Source organism: Rhineura floridana, chromosome 22, assembly GCF_030035675.1.
Source record: "Rhineura floridana isolate rRhiFlo1 chromosome 22, rRhiFlo1.hap2, whole genome shotgun sequence".
NCBI lineage: Eukaryota > Metazoa > Chordata > Lepidosauria > Squamata > Rhineuridae > Rhineura > Rhineura floridana.
In genome coordinates this window covers 20,307,037-20,334,860 of record NC_084501.1, presented here as the reverse complement: position 1 = coordinate 20,334,860, position 27,824 = coordinate 20,307,037, and the positions used below count along the sequence as shown (strand labels likewise).

Sequence of the window (27,824 nt, the reverse complement as noted above, 5' to 3'; positions counted from 1 at the left end):
CGCGGTCTTCTTCCCTCGTCGGCCCGCGAAGGGGCAGCGGCGGCCCCGGCGCCAGGCAGGGAGGCCAAGGCCGACCCCTCCTGCGCCATGTCCCGCTCCAACCGGCAGCGCGAGTACAAGTGCGGCGACCTGGTCTTCGCCAAGATGAAGGGCTACCCACACTGGCCCGCTCGGGTAAGAGCCTACGGGGCGCTCCGGGACGGGGGAAGGCGGGGACTCCCCGGCCTCCTTCCCAGAGCGGCGAGGCCGGCTGGCTGCCGCGTGGGGCGCATGGAGCAGGCGCCGGCGCTGTCCCCGGAGGGCGCCCGGGAGTAGAGCGGGCGGCGGCGAGGCGCTCTTGCCCGCCTTCCTCTTCGCCGAGGCGCCTCCGGGCTAGGCTGGAGCTCCGAGGCGCGAGCAGTGACTGCCGGGGGCGCGGAGGGAGCTCTGGCGCTCGGCGCTCTTGGGCACCGCAAAGGAGCTCGCGAAGTTTCTGCGCCAGGCCGCCCGCTGGCAGCCGCTTCCGCTCCCCGAGGCCTTGCGCCGGGCACGGCCTTCCGCGCTGCCCGGCCTCGCGGCTCCCCTTATGGAAGCCGGCCCTGCCCTCCAGGTGTTGCTGGGCACCGGCTCCCCACGTCACCGCCCTCCCTGGCTTGTGGGTCGCCCTGGGGCTGGCGCGGTGAGGACTCCAGCAACAGCGGGAGGGTCCCCGGTGTTCCCCCAGCCCCGCTTTAGAGGATCGCGCCGGAAGCCGGGCGGGGGAAGAGCTCTCGGGCTGAACCGACAAAACAAGGCTCGATGGCGTCTGCATGGGCTTGACTTGTCTGGGGCGCATCTTATGCCGCTTTTAAAAATAATGTTGGCCGTTGTGTGGGCGGTTGTTCTCCTTGCTGTTTATATTTATAGCTTACTCCTCACCAAATTGTCCCAGAGCAGGCTACAACAATATCCCAAAAGAAGACACACTTGTATTCTGGTCTGGGGGGGTTCTCTTGCACTGCAAAAAGCAGATCTAAATTTGTGGTGCCTGGACACCTGACAAACGCAAGCAAGCTTCTGATCTTGCGCTTGAACGTTGGCGAGAGCTCGCTGCAGAAGGCCATTTATTTGTGTTGCTGCTTGTGGTGTGAAGCTGAGCCCATGTGCAGGTAATTCCTAAGATGCGTCCCTGAGCGTTTGAATCCATAAGAAAGGACCCCCACTGCAGTGAGACCCGTTCACAAAGCCTGCTTATAGGCAGCCTGGTCTCCTTTCCTTGCGGGGTGACTCCTTTGCTGCTTGTTCATTTCCTGTGTTCAGTGATGGGCAAAGGGACATCAACGCATTGTGGAGTTCACTTTTTAATTGTTGCTGTCGTGTAATTAGTTGCTTGTAATTATACTAATTTCCATACGGTATAGAGATGTGTAGGCCAATGGGGGAGTCCTCCCCCCTAATATTTCTGTTTTTCCTGGGCCACCACCTCTCTTGGTATTACTGAGGAATTGAATTCTACTTGGTTGATAAGGGCTCACTTATTCTGTTATCTCCCCTCAAATGTGAAAAACTGGGTGCAGCCCTTTGCAAAATCTTAACTGTGCAGACTTAGAAATCTCAGCAGCTGTCCGGTGCTTTTAGTCTAAAAACAGGAATAGCCAACATAGTGTCCTCCTGATGTTGCTGGACTACAACTCCCATCCTCCCATAACTATTGACCCTGGTAGCCAGTGCTGATGGGAAATGGAGTCCACAAATCCAGAGGGTACCACATTGGCCTGGTCTAAAACACTTAGGGTTGCATCCAACTAAATTATATGTTAGTTATGTGCACTAATTTCAATGGGCCTACTCTGAGTATGGCTAACACTGGACATGGCCTTTTCTGTTCCATTGTCTTTTGAATACCGCCAATTTGTCAGATGCTACTTTCTTGTAAATTGTGGCAATTATTTTGCTTTTATGCTGCATTGTGTTAATATTGTTAGTCACCCTGGATGAAGAGTCTAGCCTGGGAAGGCAGCTGCTGAGGCAGGCAGAGGCTTCCTCCTGCCAGCTGCCAAAAGATCTAAGTCTTCCTTAACCCCTTTACAAAAATATCTTCTGAAATCCTGTTCCAAAGCTTCATCCTCGAAGGAGGCTGAATTAGCTTCCACTCGGAGCAGGGCCTTCCTTGGAGTGGCCCGGCACTGGGGAATTCTCAGTCAAGATGGACCTGGAGAGCCTCCTCCTGGCAGACTTTCCAAAGCAGAAGACAAAGCATTTTCTTTCAGCTGACTTTTGAAAATTTAACAAAGTTTTTATCTTATCTGGCCATGCTGTGTTACTTCAATTTTAACCCTTTGTTATGAAGTTTATTTGGGATATATATTCGCTTTTGGATGTTTTAAAGTGTTGTTTTTATATATAAGTGATGAGCTGCTTTTGAAATTGATGTAGAGAAGTGGTTTCTAAATTATTCTATAAATAAATGAATAGAAAGGTAGGGTGCCCCCTTGCAAAGGATTGCCATTGATCCATGTTGGATTTGGGGTTGGAGGGCGCTGCTCCTCCTGCACCTTCCCTCCTCTCACACCAGCCTAATTTGCTCTAACCAAGGAGTTTCCATATGTGTGGTCTTAGGAAGAGGTCACATCTGCCATGTTCATTGTATTTATATTAATTTATGCCATTTATATCCCACCCTTCCTCCCGAAGGCATCCAGGGCAGCAAACTTTCTATCCCACTTTTGCCAGGCAGTGTTGGATTTGGGTTCTAAAGACCCACAAATATTTGCTTAGAAGGGCACACACCATTGTGTGTGAACATTCCTACACAAATGGACCTGCTGAGCTTGTTGGGTTAAGATCATTAGCCATGAACTAAATCACTCACCACCGCTACCTCCTCCATCTGCAATGTGTGCAAAATAATGCCAGCCTACCTTACAGGGATGTTGTGAGGATTACTGAGATAATATATGCTTTAAGCATTTTTTTAAAAAAAGCTCTCTATAAGCACTTGCGTTGTCTTGTTTTTAGTCCTGTTGCATATTTATGTATATCAGCTTAGTCCTGTAACCCTGAGGGCTAGAAAGTTAGGATTTTTCGCAAACTACAACAATATTCAGAATTGGAAAGATTTTGGAATGGGTGTTGTTGTAAGAACCTGACTTCTACTCAAATATAGCTGTGCTTAGATTATATCCCTTTAAATCTAAGCACAGCTATATTTGAGTAAAACTCAGGCTCCTGTAACAGCACTCAGCAGGGATTTGGTGTTCTTGAACTGAATTGCTTCTTTTTTAAAAACTCTCTTGTTGTTTCTACCAGCCACGCTGGTGCCATTGATAGGCTGGTTCCTCCCATCCTGCCCGGCGGTTTGTGTGTGCTCACCTGGGAGAAAGCGGCATTGGACATAGCAGGGCTTACTCCTGAGTAGACCTGCATAGAACCAGGCTGCATGGCTGTGAATTAACCACCTGAGTTTTAATTGACTCCAGCAGTAAAATCTGCATACGTTAGCATAAGTGTCATTTGGGTTTATTGGTTGACCAAAAAGGTTTTAAACGCTTAAAACTGAGACTTGTCATAAAACATTAAATCAGCCTACCAGTGGGGGGGGAGTTGTAAAGGGGGCAAGAAATAGCCCTGTATCTCATTAAGTTCTCCTCAGAATGGACACATTGAAATTAATGGCTGTAAGCTTGACATGCCCATGAATTTCAATAGGCCAACTCTGAGTAAGACAAACGGTGGATGCAGCCCATGAGCTTGGTGTGTTCTGCCTGTCAGTTGAGGATCCCCTCTTCTGAGAGACAGCACAGGGAAAGGGACACCTCAATTGTTACAAATTTGAGGAAGCAGTCTGCTTTTAAAATCTGTTGTAATTGACCCCTTTTTTTAATTCCAGCACTAACAGAATCTGAATTTTTGTGTTGATGCAAATCATCACAGTGCAGTTTTCTAAACTGCTTTGCTGTTAGTTCTTAGTCATATTATGTGCATCCTGGCTACAAAGAGGATGGGGGGGAGCATTTAGGAAGATAATGGGAGGTCACGTGACTTTTGGGGGGTGGGGTTCCCTCCCCCTGCCAGAATGAATACAATACTAGATCAGCGTGTGGCTGCTTCTGCCAAGGGCAAAGTTGCTCCCCCATCGCTTGATGAAAGGTGCAAAGATTTAACATTTGTTTGGGGTTTTAATAAAAGTTTGTCTCTCTCCAGACTTGTACATTGCCTCCTAGAGAGGTGTCTTCACCACCACCCCCAAAAAGTCTGGAGAGCAAATTAATGTACAGAGGCATGAATGGGCAACCATTTTGCTTGGTTTTTTGGTTGGCTAGCAACTTATTTGTGAGGTAGTCTCGTTCATAGAGGAACATACCTACTTACATTGGAGTAAACTGTAAAATTCAAAAGGACTTTTTTAAAAATAGACTTCTGTAGGATTGCTCTAATATAGTTGAGCTTTTAAAGGAATCCAGTTGAACCTGATTTTCCTTTTTAAACTCCCATGACTTTGTGGGACTAGTGCTGTGGTCCATGTGGCCCTGAATCCCGCCTTGGACACTTTGTCCCTTTGGGATGTAGGATTTCCCCCATGGCGTTCAGATGCGATATGTGATGCTGGTGCCCTCTGCTGTGTCGTCTGTGAGCCCCAGTGCGGCCCCACAGAGTGTCGGGGAGCCTCCCCAGATGTGGTGGGCAAACTGTCAAGGGGTGGCAGTGGCCGCCTTTGTCAGGCCTGTTGACGCGCAAACAAGCCTTCACGGACTTCTTGCTCGATCTGTTGTGACAGAGGTCAGGCAGGCCTGAAGCGGTCGATAGAAAAACTGGTTTATATGTTGACACGGTCGCTTTCCATAAGCAGCTGAAATCTGGCCATTGGGAAGAGGGGGATGAAAATGCCTGCGGACGGGGAGAGAGAGAAAGGGAGGCCATGTCCATAACCCCTTGGGCCTGTCAACAAGGCTTGATGAAGGGGCTACTTTTGCACTAACTGCTCAAGGCTGGCCTGAGCCGTGAAAGGCAGGCTTCTCCCCCTTGGCATCCACGTTGGGTGGGTATGGCACCAGCCACAAGCCAAATCAGTGGCTCCCCAGAAAGTGGCGAGGGGTGTGTGTGCAGGAGAGTTCACAACTACAAGTAGGGTGTGTGTGTATGTGTGCATGTCTTTTGCTAACCCCCAAGCTGTGTTTCAGATTTCCTTGGAAGTATTATTGGGGGGCGGGGGCTCAGTTGTCTTTGGAAACAGGATTGTGGGGGGGGGGCTTGTCTTGTTAGCCAAGCAAAGTGCCAAGGCCCACTCTCCACCTCTTCCTCCTCCATGCTGGCTCCCTTGTTGTGGAGCCATGTTTGTCTCTGGCTGCACACCGCAACAACGGCGCTGGCAAGACGGGAGTGTGTGTGCATGCAAACCTGTGCTGCAAACTAGCAGGGCTCTGCTTGGGAATGGCTGTGGTGTGCTGGTGGTGGTGTCATCACTGCAAAAAAACGAAACCCAGCATGCTTTTTTGCTGCTGCTGTCGCTTTTTTCCTTTTTTCCTGACCGTTGGCGGGGAGAGGGGAAGGGAAAAGGAGGCGGCCTTTCCTCTCCCGAGAAGGAGCCAGGCAAGGCTTGCGGTTTCGCCACAACATGAAAGGGCCTCCCTTCTACAGCAGCAGAGGAGGAGGAGGCTCCAGTGATGGGTGCCTGGCCCCGTCTACCCTAGGGAGACCAGATGGCCGATTTATCCCAAGGGGGTGGCTCCTGTTTCAGCCCCTCAGCTCCCAGTGGGGTCTATAGAGCAGGCCTCTCTCCCCAGAGCCGCCCCTTTGCCACCTGGCTCAAGTGGTGTTTTTCATGCCCAGGAGAGCCCAGATGATCTCCCTGCCCCCACCCCCCATAGCCCATGTCCCAAGTCATAGTCACATTTATTTTGTACATTGCATCTCCCCATGAACAGTCGCTGCTCTCAAAGCGGTTTGCAAAATCGACAGCTTAAATGCAACAGCTGTAATTATAATGTGTTGCCATATATTACTGGTTCAAGCAATTCCAGTCTATTTAAAACATATCAGAAGCTTTAAATGTGCATTGAAACACATCAGTGGGTCTCTTTAAACCATTTCTGTTGAGGAAATTGGGAATGGCTTGCAATCAGCTATAGCCTTTTCTGTTTTGATTTTAATTATGACCAGTTATTTATTAAGTGTGTTTTTGTTTTGGATCATAGGGTCCCTCCACCCACCAAATCTTAGCAAAAGAATGCTAAGGAAATTATGTTTATGTACACCTTCTCTTTATCTCTCTGGAAGTCGCCTTAGATCGTTTTTGAGAAAGGCAACTAAGAAATGTAATAAATAATAATATTTTACAAGTTGCTGTTTTGAACTCGTTAAAATGTTTCTACAAGTGGATAAATTAATACTTGCTGTGTCATTTTTTGAAATAAGATGTTATTCCAGTGTCATTTTAAATAATCACCTTCCAGCATTGTGTTCATAATAAGCAATTCATTCCTGAGCTTCATGATTAAGGCTGCAGTCCTGGGAATAAGCCCTGTTGAATTCAGTGGGACTTACATCTGCGTAGACATCACTGCTTTTCATCCCTGCCCCTTTTTAAAAGTTCAAACCTCCTCTTTTTTTGCGACACACCCTTTTTGCAGAGGCTCTCTGGTTTGAGAATGGCACTGAGTGCCAGGGCCTGCTAGTGCATTGTGACTGAAGCCAGGTGGTGCAAGGGAAGCACACTTCTCTCGTCCGGCCCCTGCACTTTCGTTAGCGGCCGCCGTTGTGTAGCAAAAGTGTTTTAAGCCCAGCATAGTTTGTCGCTGCACCTTCAAGTCTCTCCCACTTTCCACCTTGGTTGAGTCAACAGGTGAATGTGGAGCAGAATCTGGACACCACCACCCTGTCTCTTTGTACATGCCTTCCCCGCACCCCTCTCCGGCTGAAGAGCGCGTATACAATGGAGGGGGCGGTTGCCTGGCCCCACCTGTTCAAAGTCCGCCCGCTCTCTGGTGTGTTAATAACCCCGCAGGAGGGGGGGTGGGGGGGTGGCCGCAATGGCTAATCGTGCCTGCCAGCCCTCAGAAGACAATAATGGGTGCCTTGGTACATTCTTAGGTGGGTAATCATTGAGCGAGCCTGCTTTTCCACGGGACCTCGGTGGCCCAGCCTGACGAAGGGCAGAAATGGGAGCGTGCACAGACTGAGTACTTGCACGCTTTTAACTGTCAGGCCCAGAGCACCAAGCTGTCCTAAACTCGCATGTTCTTCACACAGCGTAGCCCCACAGGTCAGGGGCATTAAGTGCGGTGCCAGGCAGGCAGGTTCCACTGGTGGAAAAGGTCTGAGAAGAGGGTTGGATCTGGTCCTCGCAGCAACTGGTGCGCATAGCTAGAATGTTCCACAGTGCATAAGTTGGACGGATGGCAGATCTGGGGTGCTGGCTGCAGTCTGGAGGTGTTCAGCATTCATCCGAGAGCTGGACGTGGGAGTGCCTTGGGCACAGGGGCCTGGGTCCTCCCAAATTCCCTGCCTGCCCGTCTGTCGGTCCATCTGTCTTGTTTCTCTCTCTGCGACAAAAAAGCCCCAACTTGTCTGCCCTCCTCTCCCCCCCCCATTTCCCCCTCTGGCATCCTGACCACCTTCCACCTCCTTGAAGGCCCCCATCTACCCAGTAGCTGCTGAACAGTGCCCCCCCCGACCCAGGGAAACCTGTTTACGAGCCAGAATTCCAGTTTGCTCACATTTCCCTGTAGCGAGGCATCCCTACAGTCAAGGACCCCAATGGGGTGTGTGTGTGTGTTTGGGGGGAGGGTATGTGTGATTGCATAGGGCAAATTTCTAGGCCCTCACTAGGCTTATGTCATGCGCACATGCCCCGGTCACCTCCTTCCCTTGCCCTCCCTGATAAGGCTGTTCAAGCTCTCAGGCCCAGAGGGGCAGACCTGCATTGTTGCCCCATCTCGCTGCACAGTTGCCTTGTGGGCCTGGGGCATGAAGAGGGGTTCAGCTGGCATGGCTGTGTGGGGAGGAAGGTGCGGGGGTAGGGCCCTGCGCCTGCCTCTTGCAACAGGCTCCTAGCATGCGTGTGCTGATGTGGCCGCCGGGCCGGTGCCAGGCTGGGGGAAGGCGGGTGGCTTGCTTTCTTTGTTCTCTCTCTCTGCCTGGACGGGGCATGGAAGCCCTCTGCTCCCGACTGGACCCTCCTCCCTCCCTCCCACCATTCATTCCTGGAGGGTGAATGAAGGCGCCTCCCTGCCTCCCCAGTGTGGCCATGGGCAGCCCGTGTGGTGCTGCAGGCCCGAAGCTGCCTGGGCTTCAGTCGTTTGTGTGGCACAGCCTGCCTGCGTCCTTCCTCGGGAAGGAAATCCGAGCAGGAGCCAGGAAAAGGAGGCCTCTGCAAGGCAGTGACTAAGCAGGAGCCGCCCCGTCTGCCGGAGCCAAGAGGCTGCCAGATCTGGTTTCCCCACGTGGCTGACTGTTCGGCTGTGCCCAGGCACCACAGGGCGAGGGGGGCCAAGCCGAGCTGTAGCCCAAGGGTGGGCTAGGTCAATTTGGAGCCACACCTGGGACGGCACAAGGGGGCTCCCTGGCCGGGGGGGGGCTTTGGCCGGGCCTTTTGTCATACCTGAGTTGGCCTGGTCTTGTGTCTGTACACACACACACTCGCACATCACGCTGTACACCATCTCAGCACAAGTTGTGGCTGTGGCAGAACAGGGCGAACAAAGATGACCGCAAACAAGACTGGAGCCCTGCGCGTGTTGTGGGGGCTGGAGCCAGGCTGCTGCCCAATCACTTCTGAACAAAATCCACATCCATGATGGCCCTTTGGTGCTGGAGGGGGTCTTTTGAAGCTGGGTGCTGAGGCCAATGATCACGCAACGAGGGGGGGCAGGTGTGTGTTTCCAAATGCTCTAGTAGCCTCCTGCAGCTGCCCCCCCTTCAGTGAACAGGTTAATGGTTCTCTGGCTTTTTGACGGCCTCCCCCCCTCAAAAAAAGTGAGACTTGCCAGGCGAGCCCGGCTCTCCCAGAGCACAAGTCCAGCGTGCCCCCTTCCCACAAGGGCCAGCCAAACACCCCTCCAGCGAGCCCACAGGCAGCCCACATGGGGACACATGGCCGTGGCTGCATGGCAGAGAACCTGCGTTGCATGCAGAAGGTGCCTGGGGCTGCTGGGAGTCCAGCAACCTCTGAGTGCCACAAGGTAGCCACCCCTGAGGCATAGAGTCCTGGGCAGGGGAACCGCGCAACACGCCCTCTTGCTCCTTAGGCTGAAACAGATACACACCTCCAAAGGCATTCCTGGGTCCCTGTGACACGGACGTTGGACAGGGATCCCACTTAGCCACCGTGGCTTGTAGCTGTCCATGGGCCCCTCCTCCATGCATTTGGCTAGCCCCCTTTGAAAGCAGGGGGCCGCACCGCTGCATCTGAGGTTGATGAGTTCCATGGGACTTGGCGCAACCCTGTTGTGGTGCAGTTGGCGACCAGCTAGCCATACCGAAACACCGCCACAGCCGCCTCCAGCCCGTGGTCTGCCGTGCCTGCCCAGGAGCCGTGTCCTTCCCTGGCAGCAAAGTGGGGAACCGTTTAATATTGCAAATGTTAGCGGTGTGCACCCTTTGGAAGGCAGCACAAGCCAAATGGGCCTGGCCATGGAGAGAGACCATCCGGACTGGGCTGAACTCGGAGGGAGGGAGGGAGGGAGCCAAATGCCTTTTGTTGATGACTTAAACGGAAGAGAAGAAACTCCAGGGGAATTTGGAAGCGCTCCTCTCCTCTCCCGAACTGCAGGGGCCGGTTGCGGTCCTGCTGTTTCTCAACATCCCCACCGACCCGCCTCCATCCCAGCTGCTGGGCCTTTCGTCACGCAGCTGCAGAATTTGCAGAGCAAGATCAGTCTCGGCAGTCTAGACAGGAGCGTACGGTTGGCCAGGAGAGCCACAAGGCCCGTCCACAGCGCTGTTTCCGTGGTCGATGGAAGGGTCCAGAGGCAGTACCAGGTAGACTGCATCTCAGTGCTGAGGTGCCTGCTCTGTGAATTTATCTAGCTCCCTTTCTAAAGCCATCTGTAAGATTGCAGTCTCCCGCACATCCTGAAAGACAAGCCCAACTGCTGTATCAGACCAAGGCAGGTCTGTCTACAGCAAGACCCTGTTTCCTCACAGTGGCCCAACCAGCTTATTCTGACCCCACAAGCAGGACGCGAAGGTAACAGCCATCCCTCGCTCTTTTGTCTTTTCTTCCATGCCAGTGGTACTCTGAGGTAGACTGCCCCTGAACATGGAGGCTCCATTGTGGCTGATAGCCATTGAAAGACTGCCCTTTGTGACTTTGTCAGATGCCCTTTTCAAAGCCATCTGAGGTGGTGGATAATTCTATATTGCACCCAGAAGTCCTTCCTCTTGCCCCATCCTAAATATCTCTTGCCGTTCATTGGATCTTCTGTTGAAACCAGACTTCCTCAACCTGCTCCCCTCCAGGCTCTGTGGACTCCCAAATCCCGTGCTCCTCCTCCTCCTCCAGCATGGCCAATAGTCAGGGGTGATGATGATGATGATGGGAGCTCAGGGGTCCAACAGCTCAGGGGCACCAGGTTGGGGACAGCTGCACATATCTTAAGAAGCTGCTCTGCACCCTTTGTTGCCCCATATCTCTTTGAGGAGGGGTTGAAGTGCTCTGTCATATCAAGGCACTTCTCCTTGTCCTGCCCTGTTGTGCCACAGGTGAGGCCTTTCCTGCTGTGGCTCCCTGACTGTGGAACTCCCTTCCACTGGAGGTGTGGACAGCAGGGACCTCGGGGGGTGTTTCCACCCACCAAGTGAACAGATTTATCCCCGATATGGGATCTGGAGCTAAAAAGTCAGCAAATGCAGCCACTATTTTAGATCTTTTTCTGTTTCTGTGTTCACTATTAATCTGTTTTGTTTCCAATTATTTTATGTAGTGTGCTTTAGGTGATTGCTGCATGTTTTTAATATGTTGGAAACCGTGATGGGGTGGTCCACACAACTGTGGTTAATCAATAAACTTGGGCCGCCTCCCTCGACAGCTCTAGCTTCAGGGGATGGTCAACACGCATGTGGCAGGCAGAGACCCTGACGGGATGGTAGCGATTGTGAGGCATGTCGGGTTGGCCCAAAGCGGCCCAGAGCAGGCCCAAGTGGCTGAATTAATTAGGGGTTGTCTTGCAGGAAAAAAGGGTTGCATCACCACCCCACCCCAAGCCTGACGTGAGCAACCGCAGCTTAAATTTAGAGAGAGTGTCAGTTATTATTATTATTATTATTATTAAACTGCAAAACGTGTGACAAAAACTCTTGCTTGGTTTTTGTTTGTTGTGGTTCAGATCGACGAGATGCCAGAATCTGCTGTGAAATCGGCCTCCAACAAGTACCAGGTCTTTTTCTTCGGGACTCACGAAACGTGAGTAGAATCAAGGTGGCAAATGAGGGGGGGGAGTTTGCTTCTGCGCCGGGGCCTTAAGGGCTGTGGCTCCCTCCTGAGTGTCTTGAGCTGGAGTCCAAGGCCTGGGTGCAAAACTCAGCTGTCCAGCTTGGCCGTTGATTATGAGGGTGTATCCCTGAAATGCTTTCCCCTTCAAGGGAACACACAAGTAAGCATCCGGATCCTGGCGTGGTCACTGCTTGGGAGGATTTCAAAAGGGAAACTGCTGCAAGTGACAGAAGCGGGTCATAAAAATAGGATCGCAGCCAACTTAGTCCTATCTAGAGTAGAGCCACTGAAATGAACGAGCCTAAGTTAGTCAGGTCTGTTAATGCCAATGGGTGGACTAGCATTGTATATATTTATCTATTTATTTTATATGAGAATTGAAGTCAGTCTCAAGTGTGTCTGAAGAGTTGTGTCTCCCACCTACCCCCACCCCACCTCAGGCCCAGCTAATTGTGCCTGGTGCCTGACCCCGTCTTCCCTTTCAGCAAGAAGGAAGCTCAGGGGAGGTGGGGGGGTGGACTCAGGTACCAGCGTAATGCCGGCGGGTCTTGCTGGGCGGCTAAAAGGTGGTCTCTGAGGGGAGGAGGGGTGTGTGGCATCGCCACTGAGGAGTTCTGGATCTCAAGCGGTGGTGGTGGTGACAGCAGTCAGAGCCCTTCTCTGAGCACCCCCCCCGAGGTGGCAACTTCATTGCATACCTTTCAGCAAATGCTGAAGATGCACCTCTTCAGCCTGCCCTTCGACACCTGAGAGGTACAGTATACGTTTAGCACCCACCCTATTTCAGTGATGTTGTTTGGGTGGTTGTTAACTGTTTTAATTATGCATTGTAAAGTTGTTGTAACCTGCCCTGGGACCTCTGGGTAAAGGGTGGGCAATCAATCAGTCAGTCAGTCAGTCAAATAATAATAATAATAATAATAATAATAATAATAATAATAATAATGCAAGGCAAAGTGTTGAATTGGGTGTTTTATTTGTTTTGTTGTGTTTATCTCCTGCCCTTCCTCCTAGAAGGAGACTGGGGCGGGTAGACGATCGTCCTTTCTGTCTTCCTCCCCTGCCCCAGCGCAGTTCTTGCCCTCCAAATGGACAGCCTCCATGCCCGCCCTCTGGCCAGTTTCATTCCGGTGCGGGGACTGAACACCCAGCAGACCCGTCCCTGCCAGGGGCCAGAGTCAGGCAGCGCGAGATCGAGAGGGTGCTAGATCTGATGCTTGGATGGGGGGGGCCGTGACGGGCGCCGTTTGGGTTCCTCTTCAGGCAGCAAGACGTTTGGTCCCTCGCTGCGAGGCCGCCTGGCGCCGCCTCTGCCAGTCTGGCGTTCTCTTTTCTTAGCTTGTCCAACACAGGCAAAGCCCAGAAATGGCTGTGCAGAGTCTGCCCCAGTCAGCTTCAGGGAAGTGGGGGCTGCAGAAGCAGAATGGCGCAAGGGAGCCATCCCTGGTCTGCCCCCCACCCACCCACCGTGAAGGGCTTGCAGCCCCTTTGCAGGCTTTGGCGGGGCTCCTTCGCGTAACTCGAGGTAAGGCTTACAGCCTGTGTAGGCCTCTCGAGCAAGACTTCTTGGGCCAGGCTTGGGCAGTTTGTTGTGTGTTTGTGACTTGTGCTTTCCTCTCCTGTGCAGGGCATTCTTGGGGCCCAAAGATCTCTTTCCTTACGAAGAGTGCAAGGTGAAGTTTGGCAAGGCCAACAAGCGGAAAGGCTTCAGCGAAGGCCTTTGGGAGATCGAGAACAACCCCACTGTCAAGGCCTCTGGGTACCAGGTGCGCTTTTCCGGTCGGCTGTGATGCTCGTACCGTCCCCCTGTGACAGCTGATGCCTCCCCTGAGCTCCTTTTCCGGGGGTGGGGAGGGGATTGCAAGAGAGAGCACGTTGCAGCCAGCATTTGAACCCAGTCCTCAGTTCATTGCAGGGGTGGGGGAACATCTGTGGCCTTCCAGATACTGTTGGACTCCAGTGGCCAGCACCTCCATGGCCAGTGGTCAGGGGAGATGGGAAGTCACCTAAAGATTGTGGAGCTTGAACCTGGGTTTTTTTGCATGCAAGCAGTTGCTCTACCCACTGAGCCACACCCCTTCCCTCAAGACACAGGAAGTCAGCCTGTTGTCCCACAGAGATTCTAGCCTATTATGTCTACACTGACTGGGGCTGGCTTCCCAGTCTCCGGGTCACCCAAGGCAGCCCTCTCTCTCTCACCCCTCCACCCACCGCTCCTCCCCCAGAGCAGGAGGCCTCACTCCTTGGCAGCCTCTTCTAACTCCAGTGCTGGTGGGGAAACTGAGGCCAGGCCTGTCGCTGTCTTCATTCAGGGCGTGTGCATCTGTGCTTGAGCCCTTGCACCCATGGCACCCCCGCCCTCCTCCTCTTCCCTTCTGCGCCTTTCTCATTTGCACCTCCCTCTGCAGCCCACCCAGAAGAAGGGGTCCACGGAGGACACGGAAGGGGCCGAGCGGGAGCCAGAAGGGGAGAAGGAAGGCAGCCCCGAGGGGAGCAGCGATGAGGAAGGCAACCTGGTGATCGACGAGCAGTCCAAGGAGAAGAGCGACAAGGCCGGGAGCAAGCGGAAAGCGGAGGGTGCCCTGGAGGTAGGGAGTGGAGCCCGGGGGGGGGCAGGGAGGGGGAGGCACGCAACACTGCCCCCCCGCCCCCCGCTCAGTCCTCCCATCCCATGGAGGGTAACTGGGATGGAAACAGCCACAAACTAGAGCAAGGAAATGATGTGTGGCGCAGAGGAAGCGGGTTCCTCTCCCATAAAGCCATCCCAAACCAGTGGAGTCATCCAACAAAGCTGAACGCAGGAGGATTCCGGGCCGGCGCAAGGGAGGGAGTGCCTCGCCCAGCACAGCTTTGAGCTGTGGGGTCCCTGCCACGAGAGGCAGCAGTGGCCACCGCCACCACCTGGGGGCTTTAAAGGAGAGTCTGGCACGGGGAAGGGGCTCCCAGGACCACAGTGGGTGGGGCTGCTTCCAGCATCAGAGGGAGCCAATTGCTGGACTTCGAAAGCCAAGCTCTGGAGTCCGAATGTTGGCTTTCATACCTGAGCCCGCAGCCCACGTCAGGTTGGGGTGGGACGGGGGGCTTTCTCTGTGCTTGTGTTTCAAGGTGCAGACGTTGAGGTTTCAAAGAACCTTTCAAAACTGAAAGCCCAAAAGATTCCACTGTTGAATATTTAGTGAGTTTTGGGGGGAGCAAATTGTTCTTCCCCTTGTAGATCTCACCAGGGTCTCGACTGCCCCTTCGACATTCCCACGTACAGCTGACTGGCAGCAGCTGGTGCACTTGGATGGTCCCAGGGGAAACGGCAGCTCTGGGTCATCAGCCACACTGCTTCCTTTGCCTTGCTTTGCTTTTTTTTACACACCTTTGACATTCTCAAATATGAAGCGGCCCAGAAGGGTTTTAAGTGAGCGTCTCTGTGTGGGCGAAGCTTCCTGACCTCTCTTTTCCCCCTGGCAGGACCCCTCCCCCAAGCGCACCAAGGAAACTGAGGATCAGGAGGATGCCGGGGGCAAAGCCCCCCACAAGGAGCCCGAGAAGCAGAAGGCCAGCCCCCTCACCCTCCCGGACGGAGGAGGCAAAGGGGAGAACAGCAGTGAAGCCCCCGACATGCCAGCAGCAGAGGAGGAGGGGAAGGAGAGAGGCCCTGAGGATGAGGAGGATGAGGAAGAGGAGGAGGAGGAGGAGGAGGAGGAGGCGAGCAGAGACCACAAGGAGAGGTGGGGGCAGGAAGAGGGCAGGAAAGCAGGAGATCCTTCTTCCCTGGCTAAAGCAGCCATGCCCATCCCAGGGGCTGTCTCTCTGTAGGGCCCTCGGGGCAGAGCCCTGTCTTCAGGAGTGGCAGGCACGTTGATTATCATCATGTAGTATTTTAAAAATTTATAGCCTGCTTTCTGTCTCTCTTGCTCTCTTTCTGTCATGCACGCACACACTCTCTTACTTTGAGGAGTTGCTCAAAGTGGCTTACAAATGAAGGCAAACTTAAAAGCAAGAATAATAATCCAGTCATTTAAAACACAAATTAACAAAACAGCAGCAAAAGTTGAAAGTACAAAGTGCCATGCTAATTGAGCAGCAACGGAATGAGAAGCTTGTTTGGAAAGGAAATATGTTTTTCCCCCAAAAAACGCTGGTGGGACATAAATAAATAGGAAGGTAATCCAGCTCTGCATGGCACTGGTTCTGTATAAATATAGGCCCATGAGAGGTCTCCATCTCACTTTCCGGGGGGGGGGGGGGGGCTGGATGAAAATATTGGCCGGTTCAAAAATGCTCACTTTGTTTACTAAATACAAGCAAAATAAACATGGCAAATTAGATCACTCTCTGGGACAAGGGTGGGGAACCTTTTTCAGACTGAAGAGGGCCACATTCCTTTCTGGGCATCCTTGGGGGGGGCCGCTTAGCCGTGGTGGCCAGAGGCAAAAGTGGGTGGAGCAATGAATGGGAGGCTGGTTTCTGCACTCACGCACCGCCAGGCAAGCTAAACAGGCATTGTCAAAGTCCAAAAGCACCTCCCGGCCTGGCGAGGAGGGGGTGGAGCAGGGCGAGGAGGGGCGTGGCCTGGAGAGAGTCCCAAGGGCCAGACAAGAGGTTCTGGAGGCCCACATTTGCTCCCCAGGCCTGGGGTTCCCCATTCTCCAGGACCTCCGTAATTGTTCCAATGCAAATTCCTCTCAATTTGAATTTTCCAGTTCAGGTTTTTCTGGGAAATCCCCATCATGGCTCCATTTTTGAAGAGGGCTCCCCTCCATGAGCACCCAGCTGCTTCCCCCTCCCACGCTGCAGCGCCCACCTGGGGTCTCCTTCCCCATGCTGACTCCTCCTTTCTTGTCTCCCCTCCTCTCGTAGCCTGTAGCTGGCCCCCCCGATCCGTTCCTGTGACCCGATCCCGGCCTGCTGGTTTCCCTGGGTGCGAAGAACCAGATTTCGTCGCCCTCAACTTGCCGCCTGCCACTCGCAGGAAGGGAGTCAAGATCAACATTTCTACAGAAGCAAACGGAGATTGCTCTGCTCAGCCAACCTGCATCTTGTCTCTCCCGGCCCGGCTGTCTCGCTGGTCCCGCGCTTTGAGTTAGTAATTTCTAGGGGGTTGGGAATGCTGGCCAGCCACTTTGAAATAAAAGCAGTTGAATGCCTTTTTAAAAAAAATCGTTTCCACTTGCTTGGTTTTGAACTCCTGTGGCCTGCATGGCTGGTCCTTTGCAGGTTCTCAAAGAGATCCTTTTTAAAAAAAACCAGTTGTGGTGTATGTAGCCCACCCACCCCGCCCCTGTTCAATGAGCCCAAATGCCACCGTTTGTGTCTCCTGCCTCATGTTGCCCAAGCTTAGTGGGGGGCACTCTGGAGGGCCCCTGTGGGCACCCTGAAGCCAGGCGTCTTCCCCCACCCCACCCCCCAAAATCTCCTTGCATCTGGATTTGGCTTAACAGCTGAGGTTACATCTACATTGCAAATTAGTTTCAAGCTCGCTTTACAGCCGTGAGTCTCTCCCCCAAGCTAGTTTTTTTTTTCTTGGAGATTCTATCCCTTATCACAGAAATGCGGTCCCCACAATTACTGGGCAGGGTGGGGTGGTGTTGAGTGTGCGCATGTGAGAAGTAACAGCTGGCCTTGCATGACCCGGTGCGCCATAGGGGCCTCTGTGATGCTTCCAAAACTGGATGTTTGGGGGCAGGAGGTCCCACTTGCCTCCCTGAGCAGCTTGCCTGGCCCAGACTCCACTTCCTCTCACAGCTGCCATGGGTGCAAGAGCTTCACTTGGGGAGGGCACCTGCTTTGCATGCAAAAGGCATCTCTGGGGAGGGCTGAGGAAGACTCCCGGCCAGCCAGAAGCCCTGGGGAGCTGCTGCTGGTCAGTGCAGAGCACACAGTGCTGAACTGAAGAGACCCCGTGGTCTGCCTCTGTGTAAGGCAACATCCAAGGGCGGGCATCTGGGTTTCTGCCGTGACGCAGAGGAGCCGTGATCTCACACACTGCTGTGGAATGGGTCTTCTGCGGAAGGTACCTCTCCCAGTTCTCTCTGGGTCAGGGCCATGTTTCGTGGCCACAGTTCCCTATTTCCTGTGGACCCCAAACGCCCGTTGCTCATGGACTGGGCTGGTTGCAATATAAGATGTTGGCTGAACCTCATTCGGCCCTTGGTGACTGGGGCGGTGCCTTTCTGAGGTAGGCACTGGCCACAGTTTTCAGCCTGCAGCAGATGGCAACTAGGGAATCTAACACTCAGTCACGTGTGGCACCACATCCAGTTCCTTCTTAGGCTCAAAGTAGTCATTCCTGGGGTCGCAACTGCCTTCCACCCTCCCCCTGTGGAAACTCCACTCTCCTCCCTCCGGTGTAAACTCCTCCTCTCAAGTGCAGGGTCCCTTCACTCCTCCTCCCTCACACTCACACACTGCCGCTACAGATCTGCCACCCCCACTACCACAGAAGGCAGGAATCCCCCCCCCCCCGCACACCCATACAGCGGAGAGGCCGCAGCAATACCCTCCCCACCCAGGCAAGAGGAAGAAGAGCCACTCTGCAGGGCAAGAGACGGGCGTCAGGCTGGGTGGGCAAATATCTGCTTAATTCTGACCCTCCACCCCACCCCCGGAAATTAAACAGATTTTTTACCCTTTCTCGCCCCGCGGTGTTGCCCCTCCTCTTCCTTCTCCGCTGCTCAGAGAAACCTTCAGAAGCCTCTGCTGTGTGGTTTGGCTGGTTCACTGGGTAATCTTAGATCAGTTGCCGGCTCTCAGTCTAATCTACCTCACAGGGTTGTTGTGAGGATGAAAAAGGTCCAGGAGAACCATGTACACCGCTGTGAGCCACTTGGATAGAAATGTTGTAAAGGGGTAATGTATGTAATGTAATAAATGTGGGACATAGATGTGATAATAAAACAATGAAAATAACACGCCAAGAAAGGCCCCTGGGAGCACAAAACGTCATGTGTGTTTAAAGATACCGTTAATGTGGGTGCCTAAGCTGAGAGGGAAGCGGGTTCCATAAGACAGTGAAGCCCACCTGCTAAAATGAAACTGCAGTGGAAATGGACTGCCTTCACATCGATCCCAACTCATGGCGACCCTACGAATAGGGTTTTCGTGGTAAGCGGTATTCAGAGGGGGTTTCCCATCGCCTTCCTCTGAGGCTGAGAGGCAGTGACTGGCCCAAGGTCACCCAGGAAGCTTCATGGCTGTGTGGGGATTCGAACCCTGGTCTCCCAGGTAGTAGTCCAACACCTTAACCACTACGCCACACTGGCTCGCAAAGTGCAGTAGGGTCCAAACCGTTGCCCTTGATCATACATGACAAGCCAAGCAGCAAACGCCTGGATGAACACGTGAGTTTTAAGGAGGCGCCAAAATCTCACAGTGGAGGCCTGCGTCATTTCCTTCTAATTTCCCATAATGCTCCAGAGGGGCACGAGGTTGGGCATGTTTTGGAGGAGGATAAGGGTGGCCTTGAGCCAGCTGCCTGGCCCCCTGGGAATTAAGGGGCCAGCCAGGGTCATGGTGGCTCCCCAGAGAGGCCAGAGGAGTGAGGCTGGGCCTGGGAGTGGCCAGAGCCCAAGGGGCCAGTCCTTGGCCAAGCTCTGACCTCACAATCAGCAGCAGAATCCTGCCACTTTGGTTCCCAGGAGACCTGTGAGGGCTCTGCCAAGATGCCGCTCGACTCAGCTGGTAGCGGAGACTGCCTTTCTCCTGGTTTGCACGATGGGGGGCTGTTTCTCCTGTTTCCACGGCAGGTAAAGTGTGGGGGGGAGATACCTTAAAGCCTAACAGCCCCCTGCGGGTGGTTTCTAAAAATGCCCCCTGGTTATTTCACCCTTCCAACTCCCCGGCTGGCTGGGGCCGATGGGAGCTGTAAAATGTCTTGAAGGTACCAGGGTGGGGAAGGTCAATTTAAAGCATTTTTACCCTTCTCATCAGGCAAAAAGAAAAAGAAACAGCTCCCAGAGCAACATAAAACATTAGGAATATGGCATTCCCTGCCCAGAGGCTTACAATTGAAAAAGACATGACACGAAAGGAATGGGCATTTGGAGGGAGGAGGAAAAAGGCAACCTGAGGCTCTAATGCTTAGTTCCAGAGTCCTTGTTAACAACCAGCTGCTGTGGAAAGAGTTTGAGGAGGAGGGGGCGAGAGATGTTGGTCTTTTAACCAGAGCAAATGGAGAGGTCCTCCAGACCCAGCTCCCTCCCGCTGCTCTAGGCCGATGGTAAATATTTCTAGAGCTGAGCTGAAATTTCTGTGAAAATAATATTCTGAGAAATTACTTGGGAATTTCCTTTTGTGGGCTCTACACACACAACGAATATTTGGGCCATTGGCCCCCGCAAATTCTCCGCCTGTATCTGGGATGAGGCATTTTGAGAGCATCTATGGATCCAGACCTACGCATTTTTAACTTGTCAAAGGAAGCATTGAAGGCTCGGTCCCTTTGACTTCCTCCTTGCAGTTCTGCTCTCTCACCCACAGCTTTCTTCATCTGACAGCGTGAGGGGGGGAAAGGCTTTAATTCAACATTCTGAGAGCCAAAAATTTATTGGGGGAGAGTTTTCTCAGAAATGTTCCGAGAATTTTCTTTTTTCTTTCCATCCAAATCACCAGAGAAGTAATTTCCACCTCCACCCACTGAATATTTGGCAAAATGTTCCTCTGCCCCCTTGAATTGCACCACCCTCAAATAGGCTGAGAAATGCTGGGAGTCACTAGCTGTCCACCCCTCCTCCGCAGGGCTCACACCTGCACCCAAGGGTGCTCCCTGCCCAAGGCACATTCCCAGCATATTGAATTCATTGTGCTAGACCTCTGTGGTCCAAGCTCCCAAGAGCCAGCCAGCGTTTCTGGAGAATACTTGCTCACCCGCTGCCCTGTGCCGGCTTCAGAAGGCGGGCAAGAAAAGGATCCCTGGCCAGCGAGTTCAAGGACTTGTGCCTGCTCTGAGCAGAGAAGGTGCCCAGTGGGTGAGAGCCCCAAAGCCTGTGGGGCGAAAGACTAGCTGAGCCCCGCCTGGCATGGGGTAATAATCGTCTTCCCACTCTGACGTCGTCTTCCCAGCTGCACCCCTCTGGGTCTGCCTCCTCTTTCCCCTCCCCAGCACCCGTGGGCTTCCTCCGAGGAAAGAGCAGAAACTGCCTTGGCTGAGTTAGACCACTGGGGTCCAGCTAGCTCATTATGGTTTACACTGGCTGGCAGTGGCTCTCCAGGGATTCAGGCAGAGCCTGGGACCTCTGCCACTGAGTTGCAACAGCCTTTCCCCTAAACGTAAAGTAAGGTTCCAGTCCTCAAGGTTCTGAAGAAGGGGCTGGCTTGAAAAGGGACAAGAGAAGCCACCTGAGAGTCAGACTGTTGGTCCTCTAGCTCAGTCTTGTCTGCCCTAACCAGCAGCAGCTCTCCAGGGACATTCTCAGCCCTACCTGGAGATGGCAGTGGGGCTGGAGTCTGGCACCTTCTGCCTGGAAAGCTGGGGTTCTAACCACTGAGCCGCTGCCCTTTGCTATCATTTGTTTTGCAACTTGTGGAAAATGAATGCTAAAACAATCACTTTTATTAGTAAGTAATTTGCCGCCATTTCTCCTCCTTTGCCACGTAGGACCAGCCACGAAGATCATGCGAAGTAAGTTGCTCTTTTGAACCCTTGAACACCTTTTTGCTTAAAAAGACCCCTTTCTGTTCAGGTGGGTTCAGACCTGCCAAGCAAGCAGGAGCTGCCGGGGGGGCAGGAATGTTTCCCCAGCAGGGAAAGCCCTCCGCATGTGGAGTGCTGATGGTGGTGGCCTCTCGGCTTGAACTCTGGCCCCAGCAGGCTGCCTCCCCACTTCCTGTCCCTAGAAGCACCCAAGTACATTTGCTCCTTGCTACAGAGCCGTTTTCAGCTGTTGCAATGACTGTGCACAGGCCTCTTCCTCTGCCGCCAGTCAGGCGGGTCCCCTGAACTTGATCCGCAGGAGAAGGTGATGATGTGACGCTGGAAGAGAGGGAGCTGCTTCTGCCCACTCAGACCAATTGGCCCATCTAGCTCAGTGCTGTCTACACTGACTGGCAGCATCTGGCCAGGGCCTCACGCAGGGAACATTCGCAGCCCTGCCTGAAGATGCTGCCATTGGGGAGTGAACTGGGGATCTTCTGCATGCAAGGCACATGTTCGGCCCCACTGAGTCACGGTCCTTCCCTAGAGAGGTGGACGCAACTGCCTGTCAGCACACGTCCCCTGGGTGGCCTACCAGGAAACAGGGCAGCAGCTGCCCCAGTGGCAGAGGGGCCTGGCGCCAACTCTGTGTGCCGAGATGCATGCAGACTGGATCTTGGGGGGGAGTGGCTGCTTGGATGTGCAGGGCCTAAAGTAGGGAGAAGGAGGCAATGCCGCATCCCCCCCCCCAGCGTGCACCTGCCCAATTTCCTGCTGCAACAAAGGCCATTTCTTCCCCCCCCCCAGGCTGCCCGAGAGGACAGGGGAGGTGAAGGACGGTGAGTGGGGCTCCGGGGTGCGTCCGCCGGGTCATGCTAAGCTCCAGTCCGGTAATCCAGATCACAGAGACCCCCCAATTCATTCCCCACCCAGAAACACTGAGGGAGGGTGCTTAGAAGAAGAGGCCGGCCCTGTCTCCTGTGCCCCCCTCCCAGCATCGCTCCTGCCCCACCAGCCGGGCCTGGGCAAAGGGGTCACCACTGATGCCCCCCCTTTCCCTTTTCTCTGCCATCGCCAGCCTCAGCCCCAAGCAGAATCCCCCCCCCCGCCTCTCCTGTGAACAGAAAGGGAAGGGACATCCCCACCAGCAGGGCTTTCTTCAGGGGGGGGCTTTGTTTCCTGACAGGCTGCTCTTCTTTTCCTCTTGCAGAGAAGTTCCCTGCTGCTCCAGCGACTCCTCCTGTCTCCCAGTCACCCCCAGCCTGCACCCCAGAAGCTGTGCTGCCCCCGGCAGCCCCTTCCTCTGAGACTCTGCTGGACTCCACACTCTCGCTGGAACTTCTGCAGAAGCACCTGAAGGCCCTGAAGGAGTTGCAGGGCCAGTACCTTCAGGGGCGTAAGTTCTACTGGGGTACCGCCTGCCTTTGGCCATCAGCCTGAGAATCGGCTTGCCAAAGGGCTTATCTTTGCCTCCCCCCCCCATTTCAGAACTGAAGATTCGCAGCACCTGCCAGCACTTCCCACGCTCTCTCCGGGCCATCAGCCTGCAGATTTGCCGTACCCGGAGGAGAATCATCCGGGCTGAAGTCCGCCTGCAGCATCGAGAAAGAGAAGGTGGTTCTGCTGGTGGCCCTGGTACGGTGGTGGCTCTGGCACTTCTGTGCCCTTTGGCCTCCCTGAGAGTTTAAAATGGCCAACTTGTGGGATCTCCTTACCCCCTAAGTGCCCACTCGATCGCTTCAATCTATGGAACTGGCCCTCTTACAGGTGCCACATAATACTCTTCCCGCACTTGTAAGGAATTGGTCTTCTAATGTGGCTGCAACTGCACTTTGGAACTCCCTGCCTCTTGACATCAGGCAGGCACCTTCGCTGTGCTCTGTTCGGCACCTGCTTAAAACATTTCTGTTTAGGCAGGCCTATCCAGACACATAGATGTCGATGTGTTTTAATATCCTTTTAAGCTTACAGTTAATTTTAATCATCTTTTTAATGTTTTCAAGTACCTGTTTTTAACTTTTTTAAGCATAATATTGTCTTATTTTTATTTTATTGTTTTGTAAACCGCTTTATTACAATCAAGCGGCAGGTAAATCTGGTTAAATAAATAAATAACACGTGGGTCTCTGGCCAGGGGTGTACAAAATGTTCCTTTCTGCTTCTCAGGCCTCCAAGTTCCACTCCTTGCAGTGAAATCAACTTATAGTGGTAAGTGGGGAGGGGAGGGCAATGGGGAGGCATGGACTGCCAGCCAGCTGTGGCTCCCAAATATCTGCTCCTCCCCCCTTACAGGTGTCTCCCAAGGCTTCCTGGCTGTGAGCCCCTCTCCTTCGAGGCCCACTCTTCTCTCTGCTTCTGCCCCCTGGGAGGCTGTGTCCATCGCCCCCAACACCTCCAGCTTCTCCCTCCTGCTGCACCCCTTTCCCGCTTCTCCCCCCTCCTCACCCCCTCTTCAGCCAGATGTGGCCGGCCTGAGAGAGGCCCTGGAGACCTTCATGGAACTGCAAGCCCATCACCTCCAGGAACGTAAGTTCTCTCCCAGGAAGGCAGCAACCCCCCAACACACACACACACACAACTCTCCACCCTTTATTTCATTTTATTTGTAAGATTTCTTCCTAGCCCTTCACCACAAGATCCCAGGGCAGGTTACAGCAATATAGTACACATTTATAAAAACAGATAAAAGCATTGCAGTGATAAAACACATAAAATTGTTTCCAATGTGGTGTGAATTCACCACAAGAAGTGGGCCCCACTAAACAGAATATCTGTTTAGGGTAAAGAGACCAGGGTATGCATGCATATGGCAGAAGGCTTCCTGCATGGAGTGGGGGGTAGACTTGGCCTTATAGGCCCCTTCCACCCTCTGCTAGTCTACAGTTCTGTGATAGGGCCAGGCGCACCTCTGTGGGGAGAGAGTGCCACCATTCTGGGGCTGCCAAAAATCTTTCACACCATCCTTAGCATGTGATTTCCCTGGACTTGTGTCCCACTTTTCTAAACATCATATTGTTACCCACATCCCAATTTCCAAGCAGGGCATATCTTGGGCTTGGCTTCCTTGGAAGGAAGGTCTACTGGTGGCTGGGGATGTTTTCTGTGATATAAGGTTTATGTTGCATACATGCACATACAGGCTGAGCATGGGATGGAAGAGCTCACAGCAGTAACGCTCCAGCACATCCTGCTTCCCTGTTGAGTTGAGCCATCGTTTTGGATTCTCACAGAGAGCAAGTTGGGCCTCTGAGTCTTTTCCTGCTCCAGTCCCCAAACTGCCTACTTTTTGTTCTCCCTCAAGCACCTTGATGACTTCCCTCCAGCCAGGGAAAGGTGGGGGGAGGGGGAAGAAGAGGAGCTTCTGCTTACCTTCCAGAAGGATCTTTTGCTAGTTAGTTTCTGTGGCAACACTCTGGCCCAAGCTTACATAACAAAGCAGATACTTAACAGATCTGGCCAAGCTATTTACTTGACAAAGAAACTGCTTCTTCTGCAGAAATCAAGTCTTACAGCTATACAATCACAGCCTTGGAGGGGACCCCAAAAACCAAATTAGTCCCAGCATTACAGTATTCAAAGTGGATTACAGTACTCAAACATTCACAGAGTGCAAGACCCTGGGCCTGCAGAGGCCCACCTCTCTCCTTCCATCACCCCCTCATTGCTCCCTTGCAGGGAAGAGGGACCTCCGGAGCTGCCAGGCGTGCCTCAAATCCATCAGGGCAGTGAGGGGGCAGCTGCAGAAGGTGCGAAGCAGGCTTTGGAGGGTGGAGTCGGAGCTGGGCATCCAGGTGCCCCCTCGGGAGTTGGACGCTGCCGGAGAGCAAGAAGAGGAGGAGGAGGAGGAAGAGGACAAAGGACAAGGGGAAGAGAGCCCCTGACGCCCTCCCCCTTCCGGGGACCCTCGGCCTTCCTGAGAGAGAGACACAGAGAGAGAGAGAGAGGCTTAGGACATTTGAATTCTGACTCACACAGAAGAAAAGTGCTAGAGAAACAATATGCTGCATTTACATTTCAGGGGGTGGGGGAAATGGGGCGGTTTTGTTTCAAGTGATCTGATTTTATATTTTTTCCTCAATAAAAATATTGGTTTCCCCCCCTTTCTTTAGAGGAAATGAAGAAAAGCTTCTCTGGCTGTCATCTGGGCAGGGAAGGAACATGGGAGGCTGCCTTGTAAGGAGTCAGACCAGTGGGCCACCTCAGAACTGTCTGCACTGGCCGGCAGTGGCTCTTCCGGGTTCAGACATAGGGAATCTTTCCTAGCCCTCCTGGGGGTGCCAGGGATCAAACCTGGGACCTTCTGCATGCAACGCAGATGCTCTAACACAGAGCTACAGCTCTGCTCTTAAAAAATAAAGTAAGATTCCAGTCCTCATGGTTGTGAAGGAAGAGCTGGTTTAAATAGGGACATGGGAAGCTGCCTTTTGCCAAGGCAGACCTTTGCTTCAGCTAGTCCAGTATTCTGGCAGGAGCTGTCTGGGGTTTCAGGGCGGGGATGTGTGGGGATGCCAGTAGGGACTGAACGTGGAACCTTCTGCATGCAGAGCAGGTGTGACGGGCCATTGGCTAAAAATAAAATAAGGTTCTAGTTCTTACGGTTCTGAAGAAAGGGCTGAATCAAATAGGAACTGGAGCCGTTCTGCATGCCAAACAGGCACTCTGTCCCCCTGAGCTTTGGCCCTTCCCCACAGCTGGGCAGAATCATCCAGTAGGCCATCCAGATGGAAGATCGGCCTCCTTGCCTCACAGCGCCTCCAAAGTGTTGCCGTCACCACCCAGCCCACCCTGAAGTATGATGCAAATCTTGTCCTTAACTTAAAAAGGCGATGTTCCAAGGAACTTGTTAGGTGCAATAAATCATATGCCGTAAGAAAGTGAGGTGGTGGGCATGCTTCTGATGGCGGCTGACTCACTGGGCCATAACAACTGAGTACACACTTAAATGCACACAGCTTCCCCCAAAGAATCTTGGGAACTGCAGTCTGTTAAGGCTGCTGGGAACTGTCGCTTTGTGAGGGGTAAACTACAGTTCCCAGGATTATTGGGGGAAGCCATGTGCTTCAAATGCCTATCTGTTTTCTTTGTCACTACAAGGGGAAGAAACTTATTCTTAAAAAACAGTGACTAAATAAGAGCTAAAAATTCAAGCTTGTTGATTTGCTAACCATGAGATGGAAAGCTACAGCCTCTGGATTTCTGGACAAACTGCTCTGATTAAACTTGAGCTGTGCACCCCTTAATATGCAGAGAGGGGTTGAGTGGGGAGATGGAGGCTTGTATTGGGGCACTACTGAGGGTTGGAGACTCAGGAGGGGTTTCAGACTGAGCCTACTCCCCCCCATTGTCTACTCAGCTTCAAGTGGTGAGATCAGTTCTACCAGTTACAACAGCAAGCAGGCTGTGAGCCATTGCTCCAGAAGGCGCTCTCCAAACTCAGAGCATCGCTATGCAAGTTAAATGACACACACACTGGGGTGCATCCAGACAAGTGTTTATTGTGCGATGGGTGAGTCTCAGGCATCTTTTGAAGCATCTTTTTGAAGCATCTTTTTGAAGCATATGGCATCATCAGCAATATTTATCTTTGTTTTTAATGATGAATTTATACATATTTTGTTTTTAGTTTGTGTATTTTAGTCATGTCTTATAATATAATTGAGTCTGCCCACTGCTTTGATATATATATATATATATAGAGAGAGAGAGAGAGAGAGAGAGAGAGAGAGAGAGCAGTTTATACATTTTCTAAATAAAGTAATATTCCAGCTCTCATTCCCCCACTTGACTTATCCCTTTCAGGGGAAATCCAATTTTTTTTAAAGAACCTGTTGTTAATGTCTCGTTTGCAGTATCTGAATGATCCGTTTTGCAATATTAACACCCCTAAATTGAAGATCAATTTGGCTGACGGGATACTGGCATGAACTCTTCAAGGAAAAACCGGGTGAAAAAGTATTCAATACTGAACAGCCACCAGGTGGCGCCACAGACGCCAATGTAATGTAATACACCATCTCTTGCAGGTGGTAGCGAGAGGCTCAGGGGCTGATGTTCGTATACTGTCCACTAGGTGGTGCCATTGCCTAGGTTTGGGGGAGCTGGTCCCAAAATCTTGCCTAGTTTTGGGGGCTTGTGATGCCTGATTCGCTCACGTTTTGTCAGAAATGGAGGGGGGCGAGGAGAGAAAAGGTGGCACCTTCTGTTTGCCATCCCCTCCCCCCCTCTGATTCGTCTGCCGGTTTCGCTTCCGCGGAAAATCTGACTTGAACAGAACAGGAGTGTAATCTCTACGCGTGCAAACAGTCCTCGTGGCCGGCGGGAAGGAGGAGGAAAGGGTTGGCAGATCCGCGGTCTCCAAAAATGGTCCAGCACTTTGGATTTGATCAACAGGGAGGCATTTTCCCTCCAAGTTCAGCTCAAATCTCAAGGAGGGGGAAGGCTTCGTTATGCTACGGAACTCACGGCCACAAGATGCGGTGGCCGCCAGCCACAGGCTCCAAAGCGGGATTGGACCAATACACAGAGGGCGGAAAGTCGACCAATGGCTACTGGGTGTGAGATGGCTGAGTAAAACCTCCGTGTTCCGGGGCAGTCTACCCCTACATATCATTTACTGGAGGAAGCTGCTGGCTTCATGTCCTGCTGGTCCTCGCGCTTGGCCATCTGGTGGCCCACTGTGAGAAAGGGGATCCCAGATTTGGTGCCCCCCTTTGGGGCTGATCCAGCTGCAAGCAGGCTCTTCCGGCGTTCTTGCGCGCCTCTTTTGCGCGCCCCTTTCCCGTCTTCTCTGCCTCCCTCTCAATCGCAAGAGTC

At 52.9% G+C, this 27,824-nt stretch overlaps 1 protein-coding gene across 1 annotated transcript; it reads left to right on the top strand.

The window, feature by feature from the left end:
* The first annotated feature begins 2 nt into the window (after positions 1 to 2).
* Positions 3 to 16,540, top strand: HDGF (heparin binding growth factor). The gene is made up of 6 exons (XM_061606025.1): positions 3 to 174; positions 11,283 to 11,359; positions 13,017 to 13,155; positions 13,798 to 13,977; positions 14,849 to 15,108; positions 16,241 to 16,540. Exons 1-6 carry the CDS (start codon positions 88 to 90, stop codon positions 16,245 to 16,247), a joined length of 750 nt encoding a protein of 249 aa, XP_061462009.1. The 5' UTR covers positions 3 to 87; the 3' UTR covers positions 16,248 to 16,540.
* Positions 16,541 to 27,824: the final 11,284 nt, after the last annotated feature.

Coding starts and splice junctions, on each gene's coding strand:
- HDGF (XM_061606025.1), top strand. CDS start 88: ATGTCCCGCTCCAACCGGCAGCGCGAGTACAAGTGCGGCGACCTGGTC. Junction 175..11,282: donor ACCCACACTGGCCCGCTCGG/GTAAGAGCCTAC, acceptor GTTGTGGTTCAG/ATCGACGAGATGCCAGAATC. Junction 13,978..14,848: donor AAGCGGAGGGTGCCCTGGAG/GTAGGGAGTGGA, acceptor TCCCCCTGGCAG/GACCCCTCCCCCAAGCGCAC.